This window comes from Salmo trutta, chromosome 3, assembly GCF_901001165.1.
Source record: "Salmo trutta chromosome 3, fSalTru1.1, whole genome shotgun sequence".
Lineage (NCBI taxonomy): Eukaryota > Metazoa > Chordata > Actinopteri > Salmoniformes > Salmonidae > Salmo > Salmo trutta.
This window is the reverse complement of record NC_042959.1, coordinates 33,261,590-33,286,690: the sequence shown is the minus strand read 5'-3', so window position 1 is coordinate 33,286,690 and position 25,101 is coordinate 33,261,590. Positions and strand designations below refer to the sequence as shown.

At 44.7% G+C, this 25,101-nt stretch overlaps 1 protein-coding gene across 1 annotated transcript in view; it reads right to left on the bottom strand.

Annotated features, from left to right (window-relative positions):
* Positions 1-25,101, bottom strand: part of LOC115173515 (testican-1) — a 243,506-nt gene that overhangs the window by 109,836 nt on the left and 108,569 nt on the right. Inside the window, exons 3-4 of the mRNA XM_029731676.1 lie at positions 9,261-9,269; positions 5,580-5,625 (exon numbers count right to left, since the gene is read on the bottom strand). Coding sequence (XP_029587536.1) covers positions 5,580-5,625; positions 9,261-9,269 — 55 coding nt within the window. The remainder of the gene's footprint in view (positions 1-5,579; positions 5,626-9,260; positions 9,270-25,101) is intronic.

Below are 25,101 nucleotides of genomic sequence, written 5' to 3'. Positions count from 1 at the left end.
AGAGAGAGAGAGCGAGAGAGAGAGAGAGAGAGAGAGAGAGAGAGAGAGAGAGAGAGAAAAGACAGAATGAGACGCTTTTGGGAAAACGAAGGGAATGACCATCATTCATCTAAACTCTGTCCTTCGGACATTGAGAATAGCTCTGTCAAGTGAACTAATGGACGTCAATCATTCTCTTGAGTCTTTGAAAGATTGTGTGTGTGTGTGTGTGTGTGTGTGTGTGTGTGTGTGTGTGTGTGTGTGTATAACAAGCTATCAGAGTCTCACTTCAGAATCAGACGTTTGTCCATAAACGTCAAATTTCAAAGGTTAATTGTAGGCATTAATACAGCTGCTAGAATCTTGACTAGAACCAAAAAATGTGATCATATTACTCCAGTGCTAGCCTCTCTACATTGGCTTCCTGTTAAGGCTAGGGCTGATTAAGGATTTACTGCTAACCTACAAAGCATTACATGGACTTGCTCCTACCCTTCTCTCCGATTTGGTCCTGCCGTACATACCTACACGGACGCTATGGTCACAAGACGCAGGCCTCCTAATTTCTAAGGAAACAGAGAGCTCCATTTTGGCCTTTAAGCCTTTCTATAGACTCATCTCTTCAGTAGGTCCTATGATTGAGTGTCGTCTGGCCCAGGGGTGCGAAGGTGAACAGCAAGGCACTGGAGCGACGAACCACCCTTGCTGTCTCCGCCTGGCCGGTTCCCTTCTCTCCACTGGGATTTTCTGCTTCTGACCCTGTCACGGGGGCTGAGTCACTGGCTTACTGGTGCTCTTCCGCGCCGTCCCTAGGAGGGGTGTGTCACGTCATGCCAGTCACGTCGGCTTTTTCTGTTTGCCTGTTGCCAGTTCGTCTTGTCCCGTCAAGTCCTGCCTTGTACTGTAATAAACTCTGAGACTCGTACTATCCACCTCCTGTGTCTGCATCTGGGTCTCAGCCTGAGTCCTGAGCACTTTGTGACACCTGCTGACGTAAAATGGGCTTTATAAATACATTTTATTTGATGATCTGATTCATGCAGAATGGTTAAGTTAAGGGATAGGGTTAAAACAAAAACCAGTGCCTAGCTCTGGGATTGAACATGTGACCCTCGGAGCCAGAGCTCACGGCTTCCGCCCATCCGCTAACCCAGTCCACAACACCCAATCCTGCTTGATGGTAATAGCGCTCACGTTGCCCCTAGTGGCCGGTTTTTGAAGTCGTCTCCTGACGTCGCGCTTACCTGGACGGACGTCAAATTTCAGTGGTTCTTGAACGAGTGTGTGTGTGTGTGTGTGTGTGTGTGTGTGTGTGTGTGTGTGTGTGTGTGTGCGCAGGCGGGCACGTTGGAAGGTGGGCTGGGAGTACAACAGCCATCCTAGCAGTACAAGAGCCACTAACCACCTACTGTAATTACAAGTATCGCTAATGACTTATCCATTGTTGCCATACAAATCCCATGGTCTGATACATAAGGTGCAAACAGCTGTGTGAGGTCAGTCCATAATAGACACACACACACACACACACACACACACATATGGCAACACATTTGTATATTTCTATTTAAATCCTGACACACACACACACACTGATACATATGGCAACACAATTTGTATATTTCTCTTTAATCCTGACACACACACACACACACACACACACACACACACACACACACACATATGACAACACATTTGTATATTTCTATTTAAATCCTGACACACACACACACACACACACACACACACACACACATACGACAACACATTTGTATATATTTCTATTTAAATCCTGACGCACACGCACACACAGATACATATGGCAACACATTTGTATATTTCTATTTAAATCCTGACACACACACACACACTGATACATATGGCAACACATTTGTATATTTCTATTTAAATCCTGACACACACACACACACACACACACACACACACACACACACACACACACACACACACACACACACACAGATATGGCAACACATTTGTATATTTCTATTTAAATCTTGACACACACACACACATATATACACACACACACACTCATTACAGCAGGGAGACAGTGGGAGTTATGCAGCCATCTTGAACACAACAGAAGTTTATCTAACTACTAAGCATTGCCAACATCACACCGAGAAACCAGAAAAAGGTTTCATTTCAATTAAAAACAGTGAACATGAAAACATTCACAAATCTGCTACAGAGATAGATAGGGAAGGAAGGTAATGCTATACAAACCTCAGGAAGAGACTCCCATGCTATGAAAATATTCAGGGTAAACAACCACTCACACACACACACACACACACACACACACACACACACACACACACACACACACACACACACACACACCTGCAGACATGCGAGAAACACACAGGCGCAAACACAGCTGACACATGCTTTCACACAAACACCTGCCCACACACCCACACACTAAGTAGGACGTCCCCCACACCACACAATTACCACCACGTAATCAGTTATGCTTTCGGAACAAGAAACAATGAGTCCAGGTCTGACACATCTCGTGTAATACTCCACTCTGTTCAAAGGTGACATGTAAACAGCTTTATTCATTCCATTGATTATTCCAACAGTGAAAAGTGACGATCGCTCACAAAACTCAATATGGATTACATGCCTAAAGGCATGTAACACCCACTCCAGCTGTGTCGGTGAGCACACGCAGAAACATTCACACGCAAACTCAGTCCTCCTGAAACACACGCACACACAATTCTGAAGAGGCCCTATCTCCTCTCCGTCTCGCACGCACGCACACGCACACACACACACACACACACACACACACACCTGTGATAAAAGAACATTGCACTTCAGACAGCTATCTCAAAGCCAGCAGGTCACAGTCTCCGTGGTGATGAATGTGCCATATCATAGTTTCAGCATCACCGCGGGTTACTGCTAGACACTGTAACACATAACGGAACACTCGCTGGTGTGTGTGTGTGTGTGTTTGTGTTTCACTGCCTGGCCTACATCATTGGAATGGGGCACATGTTGACCCCCTCAAGGGGTTCCCATTATCCCAAATGGAATGAGCTTGGTTGGCTAAGGAGAGTAGTGTTGTGCCCTAGAGTCTAAAACAGGCCATCTCTGTAGAACAGGAGAGTCCTATAGCAGGGCCAGAGAGAGGCTGCAGCAACATCAACCCTGACCCAAGCTTGAACCCCCTAGGATAGAGTGCAATGCTCTCTCGTCATCCACTTCTGTCTTTCGTGGCATGTACTCTGAGCTCTCCGGGACACATTCAGCAATACCAAAGTGACTATCAGTCAGTCTTTGAGAGAGAAGTTAGGGTGTGCCCTCAGATCTAAGCTCTAGACAAACACAATACGCATAGTCAATTCCAGAAAATGATGTCATGGCTTTAGAAGCTTCTGATACGCTAATTGACCTCATTTGAGTCAATTGGAGGTGTACCTGTGGATGTATTTCAAGGCCTACCTTCAAACTCAGTGCGTCTGTGCTTTACATCCTCGGAAAATCTAAAGAAATCAGCCAAGACCTCCATTGTAGACCTCCACAAGTCTGGTTCATCCTTGGGAGCAATTTCCAAAATGCCTGACGGTACCACGTTCATCTGTACAAACAATAGTACGCAAGTATAAACACCATGGGACCACGCAGCCGTCATACCGCTCAGGAAGGAGACGCGTTCTGTCTCCTAGAGATGAACGTACTTTGGTGTGAAAAGTGCAAATCAATCCCAGAACAACAGCAAAGGACCTTGTGAAAATGCTGGAGGAAACAGGTACAAAAGTATCTATATCCACAGTAAAACGAGTCCTATATCGACATAACCTGAAAGGCTGCTCAGCAAGGAAGAAGCCACTGCTCCAAATCCGCCATAAAAAAGCCAGACTACGGTTTGCAACTGCACATGGGGGACAAGATCGTACTTTTGGAGAAATGTCCTCTGGTCTGATGAAACAAAAAAGGAACTGTTTGGCCATAGGAAAAAGGGGGAGGCTTGCAAGCTGAAGAACACCATCCAACCATGAAGCACGGGGGTGGCAGCATCATGTTGTGGGGGTGCTTTGCTGCAGGAGGGACTGGTGCACTTCACAAAATAGATGGCATCATGAGGGAGGAAAATGATGTGGATATATTGAAGCAACATCTCATGACATCAGTCAGGAAGTTAAAGCTTGGTCGCAAATGGGTCTTCCAAAAGGACAATGACCCCAAGCATACTTCCAAAGTTGTGGCAAAATGGCTTAAGGACAACAAAGTCAAGGTATTGGAGTGGCCATCACAAAGCCCTGACCTCAATCCCATAGACTATTTGTGGGCAGAACTGAAAAAGTATGTGCGAGCAAGGAGGCCTACAAACCTGACTCAGTTACACCAGCTCGGTCAGGAGGTATGGGCCGAAATTCAACTAACTTATTGAGGGAAGCTTGTGGAAGGCTACCCGAAACGTTTGAGCCAAGTTAAACTATTTAAAGGCAATTCTACCAAATACTAATTGTCACCTTCTGACCCACTGGGAATGTGATGAAAGAAATAAGAGCTGAAATAAATCAATCATTCTCTGTACTATAATTCTGACATTTCACATTCTTAAAATAAAGTGGTGATCCTAACTGACCTAGACAGGGAATTTGTACTAGGATTAAATGTCAGGAATTGTGAAAAACTGAGTTTAAATGTATTTGGCTAAGGTGTATGTAAACTTCCAACTTCAACCGTAAATAGCTCTCTCTCTATCTCCTTCCCTCTTTCTTTTTCCTATCATCCCTGAGGGGCGTGATCCTATCAGTCTTATCATGTCTGCTGATCCTCCACTAGACTGTTGTGACAGTGGATCAGTGAGGCCAAGGCTTAGGATCAGGATCAGAATCAGGCTTAACTAATGACTACAGATCTACCACTACTACTAACACACTTACAGACCCAGACCTGAGTGGTCTGTAAGAGATGGCTAATGACCCATTCATGGGCCACCTCTCTCTATAATAGGTATAATCACTAGGTCTTCCTCATTCTCTCCATCTCTCTCTTCATGGCTCTCTAGCTTTTTATAAAGAAAGAGTAGGTTCCCTAAACTCTGGCTCCATAGCAAATTATTTCTCTGAAGCCATTAACGATTCATCAGGCAAGCTGCCTTCGTCAGGCTGGCTCTCTACCTCTAACACAATCCCACCCACTTTCTCCCTCCCTCCCCCGTTCCTCCCTCGCCGTCTCTGTATTGATCTGTTGGGCCTCCTGCAGAAACGCTGATCAATTGAGTAAAATAAAGATTCCACTGTGTGATTGGAGCTTTTTTTTATCACCTTAATCTACCAGAAGAGATAGAGGGTGGTAGCCCACTGGAACCAAAGTTGTGTGTGTGTGTGTGTGTGTCATTAATGAAGTGTGTTTAGAGCGACCATCCTTCCCTATAGCAACCTCCACACCGATCCATCATCGGGTTATTCTCAGAGGACACACTGGTAATGAGGAGCACACGCACATACGGACACACACACACACACCTGTATGCCCCCCCCCCCCCCACACACACACACACACACACACACACACACACATGTCACACACATCATAGTCTCCGGCCTTACCTTGGTTGATTGGCTTGGCAGGACCATAGGTTTTGAAGTAGTCATCCTGGGAGGAAAAACACAGGAGGTAAAGGGTTATGTATACATCAAACACACAGACAGACAGACAGACAGACAGACAGACAGACAGACAGACAGACAGACAGACAGACAGACAGACAGACAGACAGACAGACAGACAGACAGACAGACAGACAGACAGACAGACAGACAGACTCTTGACAAAAACAGAAAAGAAGACATCTAAGGTCACACAGTCTGGAACAAATCTATTAATCCAGCTTGTTCAACAGAGTTTGATATTCTAAACACTAGTCATCCAAACTGCAGAAAGCAGCTCTATTTTTTCCCCACAGTCAATCCGTGGTCCCGACGCCCGACCCACCATCAAAGACAGACAGTCAGTAGAGAAACAGGCTGACGGGAGCCTGATCCGCTCTCCTGATTATCTCTCTGTCACAGGCGACAGATCAGTCGGATTGAGATGAAAATATTACTGGGATATGAGTCTCAGATTAAACCGTTCACAACCGGATCGCCTCTTCAAAACCAACAGCCTGTTCAACCCGCGTCAACGCTAATTATATCTGCACAAGCACAAACGTTACAAGTTTAATACTCATTAGATGAGGGCTTATTGTTCGGAACATTCACTTTTTATTTGTTCATCTCGGATTTATATTTTTGGGCGAGGACACAGTGATATGTAATTACCTTAAAATGGCTGGATAATGAAAGAGCAACATGTTGGTGAAATTAGCCATTAGTCTGAATTGAATTAGTACGTATCGGTGAAGTGTTTTACACGGTGTAATTGGGAGTTAGACAAACAGATGCGGCATGGAGAGAGGGAGACAGAGAGGGAGACAGAGAGGGAGAGAGAGAGAAACAGAGAGGGGGAGAAACAGAAACAGGGAGAGACAGAGAAACAGAGAGAGAGAGAAATAGAGAGAGAGAAAGAGAAACACAGAGAGAGACAGAGACAGAGACAGAGAAAGAGAGAGAGAGAGACAGAGAAAGAGAGAGAGAGCGACACAGAGAGAGAGACACAGAGAGAGAGAGACACAGAGAGAGAGAGAGAGAGAGAGAGAGAGAGAGAGAGAGAGAGAGAGAGAGAGAGAGAGAGAGAGAGAGAGAGAGAGAGAGGGAGAGAGAGAGAGAGACAGAGAAACAGACAGAGAAACAGAGACACAGAGAGAGAGAGCGAGAGAGAGAGAGAGAGAGAGAGAGATAGATAGAGAGAGAGAGAGATAGAGAGAGAGAGAGATAGAGAGAGAGAGACAGACACAGAGAGAGAGAGAGAGACAGAGAAACAGAGAGAGAGAGAGAGAGACAGAGAAACAGAGACAGAGAAACAGAGAGAGAGAGAGAAAGAGAGAGAGAGAGAAAGAGAGGGTGCTTTGTCGCAGTGGCCAATCCAATAAAGCCACAGGGAGATGATACAACAGTAGTGAGAGGAATAAAGAAATGGACTAGTAGATAGATAGATACTCCTACCAAGCCCTGTTTAAATAGATCATGACTGTTCAAACAGGACATCTATATGACCTGTTCAATCAGGATACTCAGTCAGTGCATGTACATGACTTGCCCTCTCCCACTGGCCTGCCATATACAGTACATATACAGTTCAATGACCTACTTTCCTCCACATTAGGCACTGCTTTCAGCTTTTCATATTGCCTGTCAGTTATTGATCCCTGCGCCGCGTCATTTGGGTCTACTGCGATCAAGGAACGAGCTCCAAATCAATCCAGCCACCAATCACACACCTCCTGACGTTCCCAAAGAGAGGAAGCCGCACCGTATGAAACAGGGAGACAGAGGAGGGTTTACAGATGCTCTGTACAGCAAAGTACATTATTGATCTGTTTTAAGTCTTGTTTTCATACTGCCTCTTCTGGGACACATTCAGCAATACCAAAGTGACTATCAGTCCGTCTTTGGGAGAGAAGTTAGGGTGTGCCCTCAGATCTAAGCTCTAGACAAGCACAATACGCATAGTCTATAGTCTGCAGCAGACCAGTCAGAGGAGTAAATAACAGAAGGAACAAAACCCTGTCTGAGCTCAAATAACAAACACCACCAATCCCACTGGGAGGACAAAAAATATTTCTCTCAGCTCTTACAATATCAGATTCTCCTCGTTCGCTCTCTCTCCCTCTCTCTCGCCCTCCACCCAGCTCAACTCAGTTCGGGTCAACATGAGTTTAGAAATAAAGAACTCCGCGTGGTCCCAGCGGCAGATCACTCTAAAAGGCGTAACAAAGACGGAGAAGGAGGGGAAACCGCTGACAGCCCCGGACTCTCCTCCTCATTGTCTGTGAGAGAGAAACAGTTGGAGGTTAGAGAGAGTTGGGACGGTGGGGCCAGAGATGAATGCCGCGAGTTGGCCAGCTCTGTAAGGCCAGTCTGTTTGCGCTGCTGCACTCAGTGGCCACAGTTTGGGCTGGGACTACTGATAAGCATTAAACTCGCTCCACTGGACCTGACCCAAACACACACTAACACCAACACTCTGATGGCTAGACGGTGTTAACAGCATGACTAGGGGGGGAGAGTGGTTGAGTGATTGTTGCAGACTCACTGTGAGACCGCCGACTGTGACTAAGAGCAGGGTCTGTCTGCCCCTCATTACAGCACAGAACGCTTGATTAGAGAAGAGAGGAGATGGGGACGGAGGGGGGGAGAGTGGACAGAGGGAGGAGGGAGAGAGAGGAGACGGGGGAAGGCGGAATGTAAACATATGTTTCCCATGTCAATAAAGCCCTTTGAATTGAATTGACAAGAGAGGAGGTCGGAGAGAAGGAAGAGAACAGAGAGAAAGGGAGAGCGAGAGCAAGATATCTGAGAATGCCCTGTTTTACAAATGACTGGAGTTAAGGTTTGAGCTAGTAAGCCCATTAGTTTGATATGAGGTGATGAGGCCCAATTAACAGATCCCCCGGGTCTCTCCCTCTCCTTTCCTCTCATTTCCACTTCTCTTCCTCTTTATTCTCCTCTGTCCTAAAATCTTCTCTCCCATCACATTCAGTCTTCCGCTCCAGACTCAAGCCAATTATTTGTATCACCACTGCCCTCATCTTATCCCCCCCCCCTCTCATGCTCTCCACACATTGCTTTGCACCAAGCTGCGATCCAGCCAGGAAAACACCAGACATAATGGCGTACAGCTCCAGGGTACTACGGTATATGACTGGATCTTACTTCAGTAGGACAAACGGCACCCTATTCCCTATGTGATACTGCCCTACATAGGGAATAGCATGCCATTGGGAGCGCAGCCACAGTCAACCTGAACTCAGTTAACCTTCCTCTGATCCTCGTTATCGCATCAAGGTGCATCGCCCTCTCGCTACGGTGGATTCTTACAGCTGCCATTTAGAAGTAGTCGTGTGTCTCGACTGCGTCTCCTATCTTCTATATTAAGAGTTTTTTTTGACGTGGCTTGACAAACATACACGTATCAGCAGCACTACAACAAGCCCAGGGGGACGTACCGCACTGCATCAGTGTCTGGCATTGCACGCCATTGTGTTTCCAATGTGAGAAAGCTCCATCGCCAAACAATATTTCAGATGCACGTATTCGTTCTCTAACTCCCTCTCTGCAGCTTACCAGAGTATCGGAGTGAATCACAAAATGGAGTTACACAATTTGAAAGATAAATCAATAACTTACCTCAACTTCCTTCAATGATTGCAGAGGGTTGCAGAAAGGAAGGGGAGAAGGAGAGACTGGTCATTTATAATGGAATCTGTAATGTACATCACATTTTGAACAAAGGCAGCATGCTATCCGTTCAGAATACAAAAGAGATTATGCACGTAGACAATCATTAAAAGCAATCTATGGGTGTATTAATGTGATTGCGCTGCTGTCACATGCACGCACACACACAAATGCAGTCCCCCACTGGTGTTAAGAGTGAGACAGCCTTATTCGTTGCGACATGTAATTTCAAACGCAAAGAGAAAATGACACCAGCTGAGAGAGAGTGGGGATACAGTGGTGGAGAGAGAGAGAGAGAGAGAGAGAGAGAGAGAGAAGTGTGAAATAGAAATAGAGCTCCAGTCTTCTGCCTGTGTTTGTCTTTGACTGTGTGTGTGTGTGTGTGTGTGTGTGTGTGTGTGTGTGTGTGTGTGTGTGTGTGTGTGTGTGTGTGTGTGTGTATGTGTGTAAACACCTACTTGTGCTTGTGTGTGTTTGAGTGCGAGGCTGTGGCGTGTGTATAATGTCTACCCATGTATTTTGGATGGTCTGGTACTGTGTTCTAAGTCTAATGCTCGTAGCTAGCCAGCATCCTGTGTTCTAAGTCTAATGCTCGTAGCTAGCCAGCATCCTGTGTTCTAAGTCTAATGCTCGTAGCTAGCCAGCATCCTGTGTTCTAAGTCTAATGCTCGTAGCTAGCCAGCATCCTGTGTTCTAAGTCTAATGCTCGTAGCTAGCCAGCATCCTGTGTTCTTAGTCTAATGCTCGTAGCTAGCCAGCATCCTGTGTTCTAAGTCTAATGCTCGTAGCTAGCCAGCATCCTGTGTTCTAAGCCTAATGCTCGTAGCTAGCCAGCATCCTGTGTTCTAAGTCTAATGCTCGTAGCTAGCCAGCATCCTGTGTTCTAAGTCTAATGCTCGTAGCTAGCCAGCATCCTGTGTTCTAAGTCTAATGCTCGTAGCTAGCCAGCATCCTGTGTTCTAAGTCTAATGCTCGTAGCTAGCCAGCATCCTGTGCTCTATAAACACCATAGGAGGAGAGGGTGATGAGCTGTACAGCCACGACAGAGAGAGAACACCGTCTCTCTAGCTCATCCCCCTCTCTCTCGCTCAGTTACTGCTGTACCACTGTATCAAACTTGTGTGTGTGTGTGTGTGTGTGTGTGTTCATGATGCATCTCACTGACAACTAGCACCCTGCCAGCAGTTCAGCCCTTCCCCATGTATCAGCAGTGTGTTATTAAAGGCTATTACTGGTAGTGTTAATGATAGATGTGAGAATATAATAATAAATAAAAAGAATAATAATACATAATTTGGTGTGTGCTTCTGTTTGTCCTATTTTACAAATATACGCATGTGTGAATTGGAAATGTGTTTTCTTTTTCTTTTTCGCATATCCCAACTCTCCCATTATCAATGGTGACCCTGAGAATATGTGTTATTATTCTGTGGACGGCTGTGTGGTGACCTTCCCCCCTCTGCGGGCATAATGAATGCATGGATCTCCTATTAAATATTAAGCACACTCATCAGTCAACCAGGAACAGGCAATTTAGCCAAACCCATCTCATTGTTCGTCTCATTCAAACCCCTCAAAAGGGATTGCAAGGAGGTATGTGTCTTTTATTATCGTATTCTCTCTTTATGTCCAGGCCTCTCTCTCTTTCTTCTATCGCCCTCTCTCTTTCAAGTGTTAATGTCAAAAAGTGTACAAATACTTCTGCCAGGGATGTTGGGAATATGATTGTGGGGCTAGTGAGCAAAAGGCTAGGAACTATGGGGTAGGAGAAAGGGCCTAAGAGTGAGAGGCTAGGAACTTGGGGCTAGTGAGTGAGGGCGTAGGAACTATAAGGTAGTGAGAGAGGGCCTAGGAGCTAGTGAGCGGGAGGCTAGGAACTATGGCCTGGTGAGCGAGGGCCTAGGAAATAATTAGCCAGCATGCAGTGTGTGTCAAAGCATTCCTTGAAGACCTCCTATAGCATCATTAAATGTCATAAATGCACAACACACACACACACACACACACACACACACACACACACACACACACACACACACGAGTGTATCTCTCTGATGGGAGGGCCAATGCAGTCCCAGCACCACAGGGTTATAAACATCCAGTGATTAAATATGAATAATGTATGATGTCAGCCTGGTAAACAGATAGATGTCACTTGTCCACTCAGCCTCAACATTGTTGTCATCTATCGCCAACAAGGGTCCTTTGAGATTCCTTCAATGAGCTTGACACCTTGTTGAGCTCATTTCCTGACGATGGCTCACCACACTTTGTACTTGGCGACTTCAACCTCCCAACGTCTGCCTTCGATTCACAATCCAACTCTCTCTTTCCCTTTCTGGTCTCTTTTGACCTCACACATTCCCAAACCCCTCCAACTAGCAAGGCAGGCAATACGCTTGACCTCATCTTTTCTAGAGGCTGTTTGCCTAATAATCTAACTGCAACCACCCCGCCTGGTCTCTGATCACCACTTTGTTTCCTTTTCTGTCTCCCTCTCCTCCAACCCTACCCACTCAGCCCCTACCCAGACGGTCATTCACCGTCACAATATTTGCTCTCTGTCTCCCACTACTCTCGCCTCTTCTATCATATCATCTCTCCCTTCTGCTAAATCCTTCATACTCATGACTACGCGTTTTTCGACACTACTCTCCTCCCTTTCCGCATCCTATGACTCGCAGTGTCCCCCCTTTCCTTCCGGCCGGCTCAGCCCTCTGCTCATGCTCCGTGGCTGAGTGACTCATTGCGAGCTTAGAGAACAGGGCTGCGGTCAGATGAGCGAAAATTGAAAACTAAACTTCTAGAGGACCTATCATCTTTAACTCCCTCCTCTCTACTGTCTCTTCCTCTGTATCCTCTTCTAAAACCACTTTCTATCAGTCTAAAGTTTGAGCTTCTGCCGCTAACCCTAGGAAACTCTTTTCCACCTTTTCCTCCCCACTCCCTCTCTGCGGACGACTTGTCAACCACTTTGAAAAGAAGGTTGACAACATCCGCTCCTCATTCACTCAGCCTATTGAGTCCACTGGTCTCACTCACACAGAACCACCCTACGCCTTGACCTCTTTCTCACCCCTCTCTCCAGATGAAATCCTGCGACTAGTGAGGTCTGGTCGCCTGACAACCTGCCCGCTCGACCCCATCCCCTCCTTCCTTCTCCAGACCATCTCTGGAGACCTTCTCCCATTGCTCAATTCCCTCATTAACTCATCCCTGACCACTGGCTCCCTCTGACTTCAAAATGCCTGAGTCGCTCCCCTCCTCAAGAAACCAACACTCAACTCATCCGACGTCAAAAACTACAGACCTGTATCCCTTCTTTCTTTTCTTTCCAAACCACTTGGAGCGTGCCGTCTCTGACCAACTCTCTTGCTATCTCTCTCAGAATGATCTTCTTGACCCTAACATGTACAGCTTCAAGACGGGTCACTCAACTTAGACTTCTCTGAGTCACGGAGGCTCACACTGTCAAGGCTGACTCTTTGTCCTCTGTTCTCATCCTCTTAGATAAGTGGTCCCCAACCTTTACTGAGTTAATATCAATGTTTATATATATATATATATATATATATATACATTTGAGGAAGGCTATATGATCACACCGGTAATAGATCAGTTGTTGTATTACTTGTGAAGCACAGCTGAGTGAGCATACATTTAAATCATTCCTTTTTTTATTTTATTTTACTGGGCTGAGGGTGCCTGCATCTGATGGTCAGTCTCAGCGGGAGGAGAGGGCAGCAGACCGAAGGTCTGCCTCTCAACATCCCACCACTCTCCCACTCTCCCACTCTCCATATGGTGGAAAGAGTATGTGCATCCACTACAAGACCATGGTACTTGCCTACGGAGCAGCAAGAGGAACTGCCCCTCCCTACCTTCAGGCTATGCTCAAACCCTACACTCCAAAACCGAGCACTCCGCTCAGCCCAGTCCAAGTTCTTCTCTGTCCTGGCACCCCAATAGTAGAACCAGCCTCCTCACCTCGACACTCCCCTAGCTGATTGTCCCACCTAGCTATTTTAAGATGAACGCTCTTAACTGTAAATCGCTCTGGATGAGAGCGTCTGCTAAATTACTCAAATGTAAAATGTAAATAGCTAGCCCCCTACACACACACAGACGTGCACACACACACGCTCACACACACGCTCACACACACGCTCACACACACGCTCACACACACACACACACACACACACACACACACACACACACACACACACACACACACACAGGCGCCTGAGCAACGGAGTAGCAGACGCTTATCAACACTCTATGCAAAAGTTGTATTTGTTGTCTTTTCAAGAATTCAGCCTTCTCTGTGCTGATCTCCAACCCCCATTCTGTCACACCTCTTTGAAGTAGTAGGTTATGTCAGCAGAGCCTGGTCTGGCAGCGAAACAGTTCATTCAGCCTCATTTACTGCCTTTTAAAAAGAACATAGCTGATATGGCTGACTTGCTTAAACAAACGTGGTTTCTACTGACAATTGAGATGTACAAACTATGGCATAAGGGGACGACAAGCAGATAAGAGCCAATCCGTAATTTCGATTAAGACAATGAGCGAGCTAGGACGGATGTAACGTTAGTCAATATAACTATTTGTTTAGCACTTTTGAAATGTACAGCGACAGAATTCAGAACATGGGTCATTTTTACAGTGCTCTCCCTGTACACCAAGTTAGAACCGTAGGATAAATAAAGGGGGCATATAAGTAGACAACAAAAGCTCTTACAATATTCAATGATTACATTTCTCTAAAACATGTTATTGGCTACAGTAGAACAGTCAGAACAGTAGGAAAAATTAAGAGGGATAAATAGACCAAATTATTAGGGTGAGGCACATGGGCTACTAACATCTTACTACATACACAACATACCATTAGTATTACTCTCTTAGCTACAGTATACATATCTCCCTGGCATATTATATCAATTATGAAGCAGCATACATTTTGGACTCACATTGTTGTGCTCGGCTCACTTGAACAGGAAGGTGGCGCGGCGGTTAACAGTTGTTTTGAGCGGGCCACAAATCATGCTTCATTGACAACATGGCCAATGTTTATCATTTGAAACTTGGAAAAGAGCCCCTTGATCCCAGATTTGGGACCACACAGCCACTGTCACTGATTCCTTCCAAACCACTTGTTGAATTTGCAATTTCCAACTTGTTGTGTAATGGTTTTGTCCAATGGCCGATGGGGCACGATACTTTTTATCTATCATTTCTCTTCAGTATTTCTCTTCATATGACAAGGATTAAAAAGGATTTGCCAGTAGATTGTCGACTTGATTCATGATGATGACTGCTAGCTAAGATTGTGAAAGTATGATGTTGACATGATCAGTCCAATCAAAGCTACTGTGCATATACTGTAACGTGATTTATCTGTGGCCAATGACCTTGAGCTTTCTTAGATGGGCACTTCTATGGCAGCAGCCGAAGGGCTAGAATTTTCAATGTCTCCTCTTACACTTGGCAGTGGCGTAAAGTCCCCATGAGTGACAGAACACTGAGCCAATCACGGCGCAACGCTCCGTATTTTCTGCTGGCTTGCCCCACCACCACAGAAAGCACTGAGCTAGGCTGAAACACATGCATTTTTGAGCTGCCTTACTCAAGAAATCAAAAAAGAGAAAAAGAGAAATGTTTGTATTCGACTTTATAAACTCAATGATATATATTATTTTTACATTGTTTGCAAACTGATATGTGACACATACTAATGCCGCCTGCCCTGAATGATGGGTCGCAACTGCGCATAGGACAACAACTATTATTTGAGTAATAGGATAGTGTATAGCAATCTGTAAACATCAAAAAAGCACATTCACAAAAGGAACCTATATAACCACCACGAATGGATATATAAATAATTGAGTTGTAAAGGAAGAATTGGTTAACACATCAAGATCTCCACATCTACCCCATGCTGCGTGTAGAATGGCCCCTCCCTAAATCCCAGCATTTCTGCATAGTATGACCACTTCTGTGACAAGAGTTACACAATCTAACTGAATTCTGGTTCTACTCTGTGGGCCAGCAGGCTGCCTAAAAATGTGCAGGAGGATTTCCTCTGCCTAGATTCCAACAGCGCCTGACTTTTACAGAAATCACAACAACACTTTGTGGGCTGTTTGGGATTAGTTTGGTAGTTTGGCCTGTCCGCACCCTAGAGAGCGGCGTGGACAAGTACATAAATCTATCCGAGTCAGACAAGTCGTTTTGGAGCCTATTTGTGCTCTGTTCTGATAAGTATCCCTGCGCATCATGTAGGAATGACCTAGTCAAATGAAGTTATTTTTCGCATGCATGGGAGTTTGGACTGAATCTCCCCTACTTTGTGCTCTGAGGTCCTCTGGGATCTCACAGTGTGTCAAGCATGTTCATCGCTACTTTGCTCTGTCGCAATTTGTTTTACTCGAGTAAAAACACAGCAAGCTCTAGAATGAACATATTTTCTTATGCATGCCAATAAATTCTCGGTACTGAACAATTGAATCCCTAAACGAATTAAATGTGAGACCTTTCCTGCCTTTTTAGATCAAATCATTAACACAAGTAAATTACCATAAACCAAACAGATTGGTTGCTTGCATATTCCCCATCACGCGTGTTTGTTATACACTGAGTGTACAAAGCATTAGGAACACCTGCTCTTTCCACGACATGGACTGACCAGGTGAATCCAGGTGAAAGCTGTGATCCCTTATTGATGTCACCTGTTAAATCCACTTCAAATCAGTGTAGATGAAGGGGTGGATTTTTAAGCCTTGATACAATTGAGACATGGATTGTTTTGTGCCATTCAGAGGGTGAATGTGCAAGACTTAAGTGCCTTTGAAGGGGTATGGCAGCAGGTGCCAGGAGCACCGGTTTGTGTCAAGAACCGTGACATTTTTTGTTTGAAGTAGCGTTTATCAAAGAAAAGGTTGGAGAAACCGGCTCTAGCCCAAATTGTTCAAATATGACCCATATTATCGGATCTAGATTTTATTCTTTCTACTGCAGATTTGGGCCCACCATTTATGGATACACAATATATAACTGTCAAAAAAAATTCACATATGATAATGATAAAAATAATATTGCAAACATATTATTAATTTATGTGAACATAATCAATGACCAAATTGAAATGTAAATCTCCAGTTTGCATTTTCAAGTTTACAGTTCTTGCCCTACCAGATAACACTGCCATATTGAGAAAGACAATTGTTAAAAGATAAATCAAAGTTCACATTTGTAATTGTACTACATTATTGTGATTGCATTATTTGTGACAAAAAGAAGATGAAACTTAATGTGCAATTTAACAAAAAAAAAAGTTTTACCTTTCAAGTATAAAATTCAGATATCTCAGATTTTTTACATTTTATTTCCTCATTCTCGTGCGTTATCCTTGGGTGGGATTGTAAGAGGAGGCGCAGGATATTTGAGAGAGTCACAGAGTTGGTAGGGTTTCAGACCTGTCAATCGGTCACTGTGGGTGGGATTTTCAGGAAAGGGAGCAGGATGTTTGTGGGTTGGTAGGACACCCCCACTTTCACAGGGTTGGTAGGACACCCCCACTTTCAGACAAAGTCAGGTGCCCATGTGCATGCGCACACACACACACACACACACACACACACACACACACACACACACACTACGGACAGGGTAAGGGCTTCCGAATTCATCTCTCATCTCTGATGTTCTTAATCCCCAACCACTGCCTCATAAAACTGCATTCTAACAAGCAGTTTCCCTATAGATTAAATTCCTATTATACGATCCCTCTCTATTCATCCCTCGTCCCCCTCCTTCTTTTATATCCTCTCGCTCTCTTAATGGACGTGTTAGGTAGCCATATTATACGGCAGTGATTGCCTAGAAATGTGTCTTGGACTTCAGAATCAGAGCACAGTACCAGACCATCAAAAATACATGGGTAGACATTTAAACACATCCCTTCCTCCCTCACTAATTCTATCATTTCTTCCCTCCTGAATAGCCAGTGGTGGCATTCCCTTACTTCCTCCCTCCATCCCTCACTTCCTCCCTCCGTCCCTCACTTCCTCCCTCCGTCCCTCACTTCCTCCCTCCGTCCCTCACTTCCTCCCTCCGTCCCTCACTTCCTCCCTCTCAACCATGGGAAGTTTTAAGGTGGTAATAGAGGTGAGCATAGAGAGCGTTCTCCGGTGGCTCCTCGTTCCCCGGCTCACAGTGAGAGCCTTATTGGCCTGTATCTACAAGGAGAGAGAATCACTATCACCCCCACAGAACACTCTGACAGAGGTTCTCTCTCTCTCTGTGTGTGTGTGTGTGTGTGTGTGTGTGTGTGTGTGTGTGTGTGTGAGCCAGCCAGCCAGCCAGCCAGCGCGCGTATTGTATGGTGTGTAAGTCAGTGTGTCGGTGTGCCGTTGTGAGTGTGTGTGGGCGTTTTGAGTTCGCTCAGTTACTTAGCTGTCTCAGAGCACCAGTAAAGTGCACACAAACTGCAGTATATTTAAACCTATTCAACTTCTCCACCCAAACAACAAAATACAGCAGCTAATCTTGTTAAAACCAGTCAACTCTGACTGTGGACACACACACACACACACACACACACACACACACCACGTTAGTACACAATGCTGAGCACTCAGACACTGATTAAAGAGATAGATAGGAACACAAATACTGGAGGGGTCAGTGTGGCTGAACTTCTAACTACAGATGTCAGAACTTGATTTGACCCTTTTCGTCGCAGAAGAAAAATAACCCTTCGGAATTTGAATATCTGAATAAATATTTTGAATCGCAGCAAGGGCACAGCTAGAAGCAGTGTTTGTATACGGTGCACGCTGTACCTACATCGTACCTTATGTAGGTTACATGCAGGCTACAGTGCGTCTCGTGTGAATTCTTATGTGGATTATAATAAATGTACAAATGTGTAGAGGGTAGATGTATTTTCTGTCAGGGAAAATTATTTTATTATACACTAAGTGTACTAAACATGAGGAGCACCTGCTCTTTCCACGACATAGTGCTGACCAGGTGAATCCAGGTGAAAGCTATGATCCCTTATTTATGTCACTTGTTAAGTCCAATTAAATCCATGTAGATGAAGGGGAGGAGACAAGTTAAAGAATGATTTTTACACCTTGAGACAATTGAGACATGGATTGTGCATGTGTGCCATTCAGAGGGTGAATGGGCAAGACTAAACATTTAACTGCAATGCTGCTGTTTTTTTTTACACTCAATAGTTTCCCGTGTGTATCAACAATGGCCCACCACCCAAAGGACATACAGCTAACTTGACACAACTGTGAGAAGCATTAGAGTCAACATGGAACATGGCATCCCTGTGGAACGCTTTCAACACCATATAGAGTCCATACCCCGACGAATTGAGGCTGTTCTGAGGGCAAAAGTAGGTACAACTCAATATTAGGAAGGTGTTCCTAATGTTTTGTACACTCGGTGTATATTGAAGGCAAGCAATAGACAGAATTCATTATTGGTTTCTTCAGTGTCTGTGTGGTCCAGTGGTTAGAGCCACGAACCCCGGCACACACATACCAGAGTCGGCATGGTTTTGAATCCGGCCCACATCCCTTTGACTCATTAATGAACGTGTACTTGTTACGCATTAATTCCGCATGGTTACAGGGTTAATTCCGCATGGTTACAGGGTTAAAACAGACACAACTCGAAGGTTAATAGTTTAGGCATAATTCAGAGTGGTCAAGGTTAGGGCTATGGTGTGTGGAAGGCTTAAAGCAAAATACAATAAAATAAAATAAGGCGCCTATGTATCATCAACATTTATGGTATTCTTATTGCTCACTAGAGCATTGTGAACTGCCGTAGCGCAGTGGTCTAACCAGCATGCTCCAGCTCCGAGTTTACGCCCAGTTTTGGCCTATCTAGTGACCTACCTGAGTCTACACTAGCCGTATAAGTGAATTGCATTAATTTCATTGTTTTCAAGAAGTAAGAAAAAAAAAGTCTGATAATTTACACATCGAAGAAAAGTGTTTCAGCTCAACGAATTTGCCTTTGGATCGGCTCAAATGCATAAACATCTTGACATATTTTACTAAATGAAATATTAAAGCCACACAATACAGGCTTTCAATCCACACCAAAGACCGGAACTGTATTGACAAATTATACATAGCCTAGCTACAAAATGTGGAGGCGCACCCACACAGGAGGAAAGTTTATCGTTCTACAGTTGGCCTACATCTGTCAAAACAACTCAGCCAGGGAAACATACTAGCTTATTATCGTTTTTCACACCATTCATTATGTGACAACAGATAGGCTTAGCCTACAGAATGTAGCCTATTGGAATATAATCAAAAAACAAAGGGCCTACTGCAACCATCGATGGCACTAGAATATTTGCAGCTAATGCCACATATAAAAATGTATAGATGATAAATTGACCCACACAGCTGATCTCAAATAGCACGTTTGAAACCATTATTGGTCACCTCCTTATTGCTCCCTAAAATACTATGTGCTGTTACCTTAGTACTGCTTGCAACCAAAGTCTTTCAAGATTTGTTCGCCCTCTGGTTGCTATTGTAAATCGGGACAACTTAGTTGAACAGACTTTTTGAACAGACTAAAGGCGATTTACACATACAAAAGCATGTGTACACCCCTTCAATTAGTGGATTCGGCTATTTCAGCTACACACGTTGCTGACAGGTGTATAAAATCGAGCACACGGCCATGCAATCTCCATAGACAAACATTGGGAGTAGAATGGCCTTATTAAAGAGCTCAGTGACTTTCAACGTAGCACCGCCATAGGATGCCACCTTTCCAACAAGTCACTTCGTCAACATCAGCACAAGGACTGTTCGTCGGGAGCTTCATGAAATAAATTTTCATGGCCGAGCAGCCGCACACAAGCCTAAGATCATGTGTTGGCTGGAGTGTTGTAAAGCTTGACGCCATTGGACTCTGGAGCAGTGGAAACGCGTTCTCTGGAATGTTTAATCACGCTTCACCATCAGGCAGTCAGACGGACAAATCTAGATTTGGGGGAGGCAGTCCAACAGACGAATCTGGGTTTGGGGGAGGCAGTCCAACAGACGAATCTGGGTTTGGGGGAGGCAGTCCAACAGACGAATCTGGGTTTGACGGATGCCAGGAGAACTCTACCTGTCCCAATGCATAGCGCCAACTTTAAAGTTTGGTGGAGGAGGAATAACGGTCCGGGGCTGTTTTTCATGATTTGGGCTAGGCCCCTTAGTTCCAGTGAAGGGAAATCTTAACGCTACAGCATACAATGACAATCTAAATGACTCTGCACTTCCAACTTTGTGGCAACAGTTGGGGGAAGGCCTGTTTCCTGTTTCAGCAGGACAACGCCTCCGTGGAAACAGAAATGGTTTGTTGAGATTGGTGTGGAAGAACTTGACTGGCCTGCACAGAGCCCTGACCTCAACCCCATCGAACACCTTTGGGATGAATTGTAACGGCGACTGAATGAGTGTGAGTTTTTGTCACAACCCGGCTCGTGGGAAGTGATAAAGAGCTCTTATAGGACCAGGGCACAAATAATAATATAATAATAATCAATAATTTTGCTCTTTCTTTAACCATCTTACATATAAAACCTTACTTGTTAATCGGAAATTGTAAATAACTCACCACAGGTTAATGAGAAGGGTGTGCTTGAAAGGATGCACATAACTCTGCAATGTTGTGTTGTATTGGAGAGAGGTTCACTCTTAAATCATTTTCCACACACAGTCTGTGCCAGTATTTTGTTTTCATGCTAGTGAGGGCCAAGAAACCACTCTCACATAGGTACGTGGTTGCAAAGGGCATCAGTGTCTCAACAGCGCGATTTGCCAAGGCCGGATAGTCTGAGCGCAGCACAATCCAGAAATCTGGCAATGGCTTCTGATTAAATTCAATGTTTACAGAAGCGCTTGTTGCAATTTCGATGAGGCTTTCTTGTTCAGATATCGGTAAGTGGATTGGAGGCAAGGCATGAAAGGGATAACGAATGCAGTTGTTTGTGTCATCCGTTTCGGGAAAGTACCTGTGTAATTGCGCACCCAACACACTCAGGTGCTTTGCTATATCACATTTGGCATTGTCCGTAAGCTTGAGTTCATTTGCACACAAAAACTCAGCAAAAAAAGAAACGTCCCTTTTTCAGGACACTGTCTTTCAAAGATAATTTGTAAAAATCCAAATAACTTCACAGATCTTCATTGTAAAGGGTTTAAACACTGTTTCCCATGCTTGTTCAATGAACCATAAACAATTAATGAACATGCACTTGTGGAACGGTCGTTAAGATATTAACATCTTACAGACGGAAAGCTATTAAGGTCACAGTTATGAAAACTTAGGACACTAAAAAGGCCTTTCTACTGACTCTGAAAAACACCAAAAGAAAGATGCCCAGGGTCCCTGCTCATCTGTGTGAATGTGCCTTAGGCATGCTGCAAGGAGGCATGAGGACTGCAGATGTGGCCAGGGCAATAAATTGCAATGCCCGTACTGTGAGACACCTAAGACAGCACTACAGGGAGACAGGACAGACAGCGCATCATCCTCGCAGTGGCAGACACATGTAACAACACCTGCACAGGATCGGTACATCTGAACATCACACCTGGTGGACAGGTACAGGATGGCAACAACAACTGCCCGAGTTACACCAGGAACGCACAATCCCTCCATCAGTGCTCAGACTGTCCGCAATAGGCTGAGAGAGGCTGGACTGAGGGCTTGTAGGGCCTGTTGTAAGGCAAGTCCTCACCAGACATCACCGGCAACAACGTCGCCTATGGGCACAAACCCACCATCGCTGGACCAGACAGGACTGGCAAAAAGTGCTCTTCACTGATGAGTCACGGTTTTGTCTCACCAGGGGTGATGGTCGGATTCGCGTTTATCGTCGAAGGAATGAGCGTTACACCGAGGCCTGTACTCTGGAGTGGGATCGATTTGGAGATGGAGGGTCCATCATGGTCTGGGGCGATGTGTCACAGCATAATCGGACTGAGCTTGTTGTCATTGCAGGCAATGTCAACGTTGTGCGTAACAGGGAAGACATCCTCCTCCCTCATGTGGTACCCTTCCTGCAGGCTCATCCTGACATGATCCTCCAGCATGACAATTCCACCAGCCATACTGCTCATTCTGTGCGTGATTTCCTGCAAGACAGGAATGTCAGTGTTCTGCCATGGCCAGCGAAGAGCCCGGATCTCAATCCCATTGAGCACGTCTGGGACCTGTTGGATCAGAGGGTGAGGGCTAGGGCCATTCCCGCCAGAAATGTCCGGCAACTTGCAGGTGCCTTGGTGGAAGATTGGGGTAACATCTCACAGCAAGAACTGGCAAATCTGGTGAAGTCCATGAGGAGGAGATGTACTGCAGTACTTAATGCAGCTGGTGGCCACACCAACTGTTACTTTTGATTTTGAACCCCCCCTTTGTTCAGGGACACATTATCCCATTTCTGTTAGTCACATGTTGTGGAACTTGTTCAGTTTGTCTCAGTTGTTGAATTTTGTTATGTTCATACAAATACTTACACATGTTAAGTTTGCTGAAAATAAACGCAGTTGACAGTGTGAGGACGTTTCTTTGCTGAGTTTACAATGATGGAAAGACCTATGTGTTATCCTTGTTAATGCAGACAGAAAAGAGCTCCAACTTCTTAATCATAGCCTCAATTTTGTCTCGCACATTGAATATAGTTGCGGACAGTCCCTGTAATCCTAGATTCAGATCATTCAGGTGAAAGTTACCCAGATAGGCCAGTCGTGTGAGAAACTCGTCGTCATGCAAGCGGTCAGACAAGTGAAAATTATGGTCAGTAAAGAATACTTTAAGCTCGTCTCTCAATTCAAAAAACATTCGTCAATACTTTGCCCCTTGATAACCAGTGCACTTCTGTATGTTGTAAAAGCGTTACATGGTCACTACCCATATCATTGCATAATGCAGAAAATATATGAGAGTTCAGAGGCCTTGCTTTAACAAAGTTAACCATTTTCACTGAAGTGTCCAAAACATCTTTCAAGCTGTCAGGCATTCCCTTGGCAGCAAGAGCCTCTCGGTGGATGCTGCAGTGTACCCAAGTGGCGTCGGGAGCAACTGCTTGCATGCACGTTACCACTCCACGATGTCTCCCTGTCATGGCTTTTGTGCCAACAGTACAGATACCAACATGAACAGCAGCTACGTTTGACTACATAGGGACCGTTAGTGGAATTCCTGCGAGAGAGTAACGGTTAATGTGATTGGATGTTAATTATTTGACTAGGCTAGCAGTATTTGACATTGTGTTGTTATTTCGCTGAACACTAGATGGATTCATTTTCTTTTTGGCAGTGAAAAGAGGCTACTCAGGCAAGAAAAAAACCTCACCCAAATGTACGTTGGAAAATATAAATGGACTGTTTGAAAATGTGAAGAATATATATATTTTTTTAATAAAATAAAATGTGAATCACATTTTATTTGGCATACCCCCGACGACATTGCGCGTACCCCAGTTTGAGAATACCTGATCTAGTGGAAAGCCTTCCCAGAAGAGTGGAGTCTGTTACAGCAGCAAAGAGGGGACCAACTCCATTTTAATGCCCATGATTTTAGAATGAGATGTCTGACGAGCGAGTGTCCACATGCTTTTTTAATGGGCTTCCAGGTGGCGCAGCAGTCTAAGGCACTGCATCTCAGAGCTAGAGGTGTCACTACAGTCCCTGGTTCAAATACAGGCCGTATCACATCCGGCTGTGATTAGGAGTCCCATAGGGCGGCGCACAATTGGCCCAGCGTCATCCAGGTTTGGCCGGGGTAGGTCGTCATTGTAAATAAGAATTTGTTCTTAACTGACTCGCCTAGTTAAACAAAGGTTAAATAAAATGTAGTGTACTTATTTGACAAGCATTCAATAGAAATAAAGTATTTAATAGTTTACCACAGTAAATCTACTGTGGCAATTTACCCGACACTAAACAGGTTTCCATCCAACCTTATTATGAGCGTAAAGTACATGTCGGTTAATAGGACTCATGACAGTCCTGACGGAAACAGAAAATGTGCCGGTAAACTTTCCAAATGTCGACAGAACAAAATACGCTAGACAAGGTGGGATCTTTTTGTGTCTGTAAAATGAATAATGTGAGAAATGTTGGTGGATAATAAATGTTGTCCATATTAATCTCATCATGTAGGCTATACCCGCACTTTATCCGCAAGCTGTTGGTTAGAGCACACCGTGCCAGTACCAGAGTGGGAACACTCCACAGGAGGTTGGTGGCACCTTCATTGGGGAGGACGGACTTGTGGTAATGGCTGGAGCGGAATCAGTGGGACGCTATCAAATACGTCAAACAGCAGGTTTCCATGTGTTTGATGCCATTCCATTGACTCCATTCCAGACATTATGATGAGCCGCCCTCCCCTCAGCAGCCTCCACTGGAACACTCGCTATATAACGCAACATTTATGGGTGAAAGAACCATCAGTAGAGTTAAATGCGATGGACACCCATTTAACTTGTATTTTTTAATTCGGTAAATGGGAATTGAATCGTAAAAGGTATTTTTTTATGTGCACAACGTCATCACGCAAAGCCTTTTATCTGTAGCAGGTCAATATGACGAAAACACATCTCTGGTAGGAAAACGCGCATATTGTTTTTATGCGGATTTTTGAATATCTGCTTGAAAATCGGTCCCCCATTGGATGAAAACCTAGCTATTTGTATGAAGGGAAACTAATGTTGGTGTAGCCTATTGTTATTATTCTA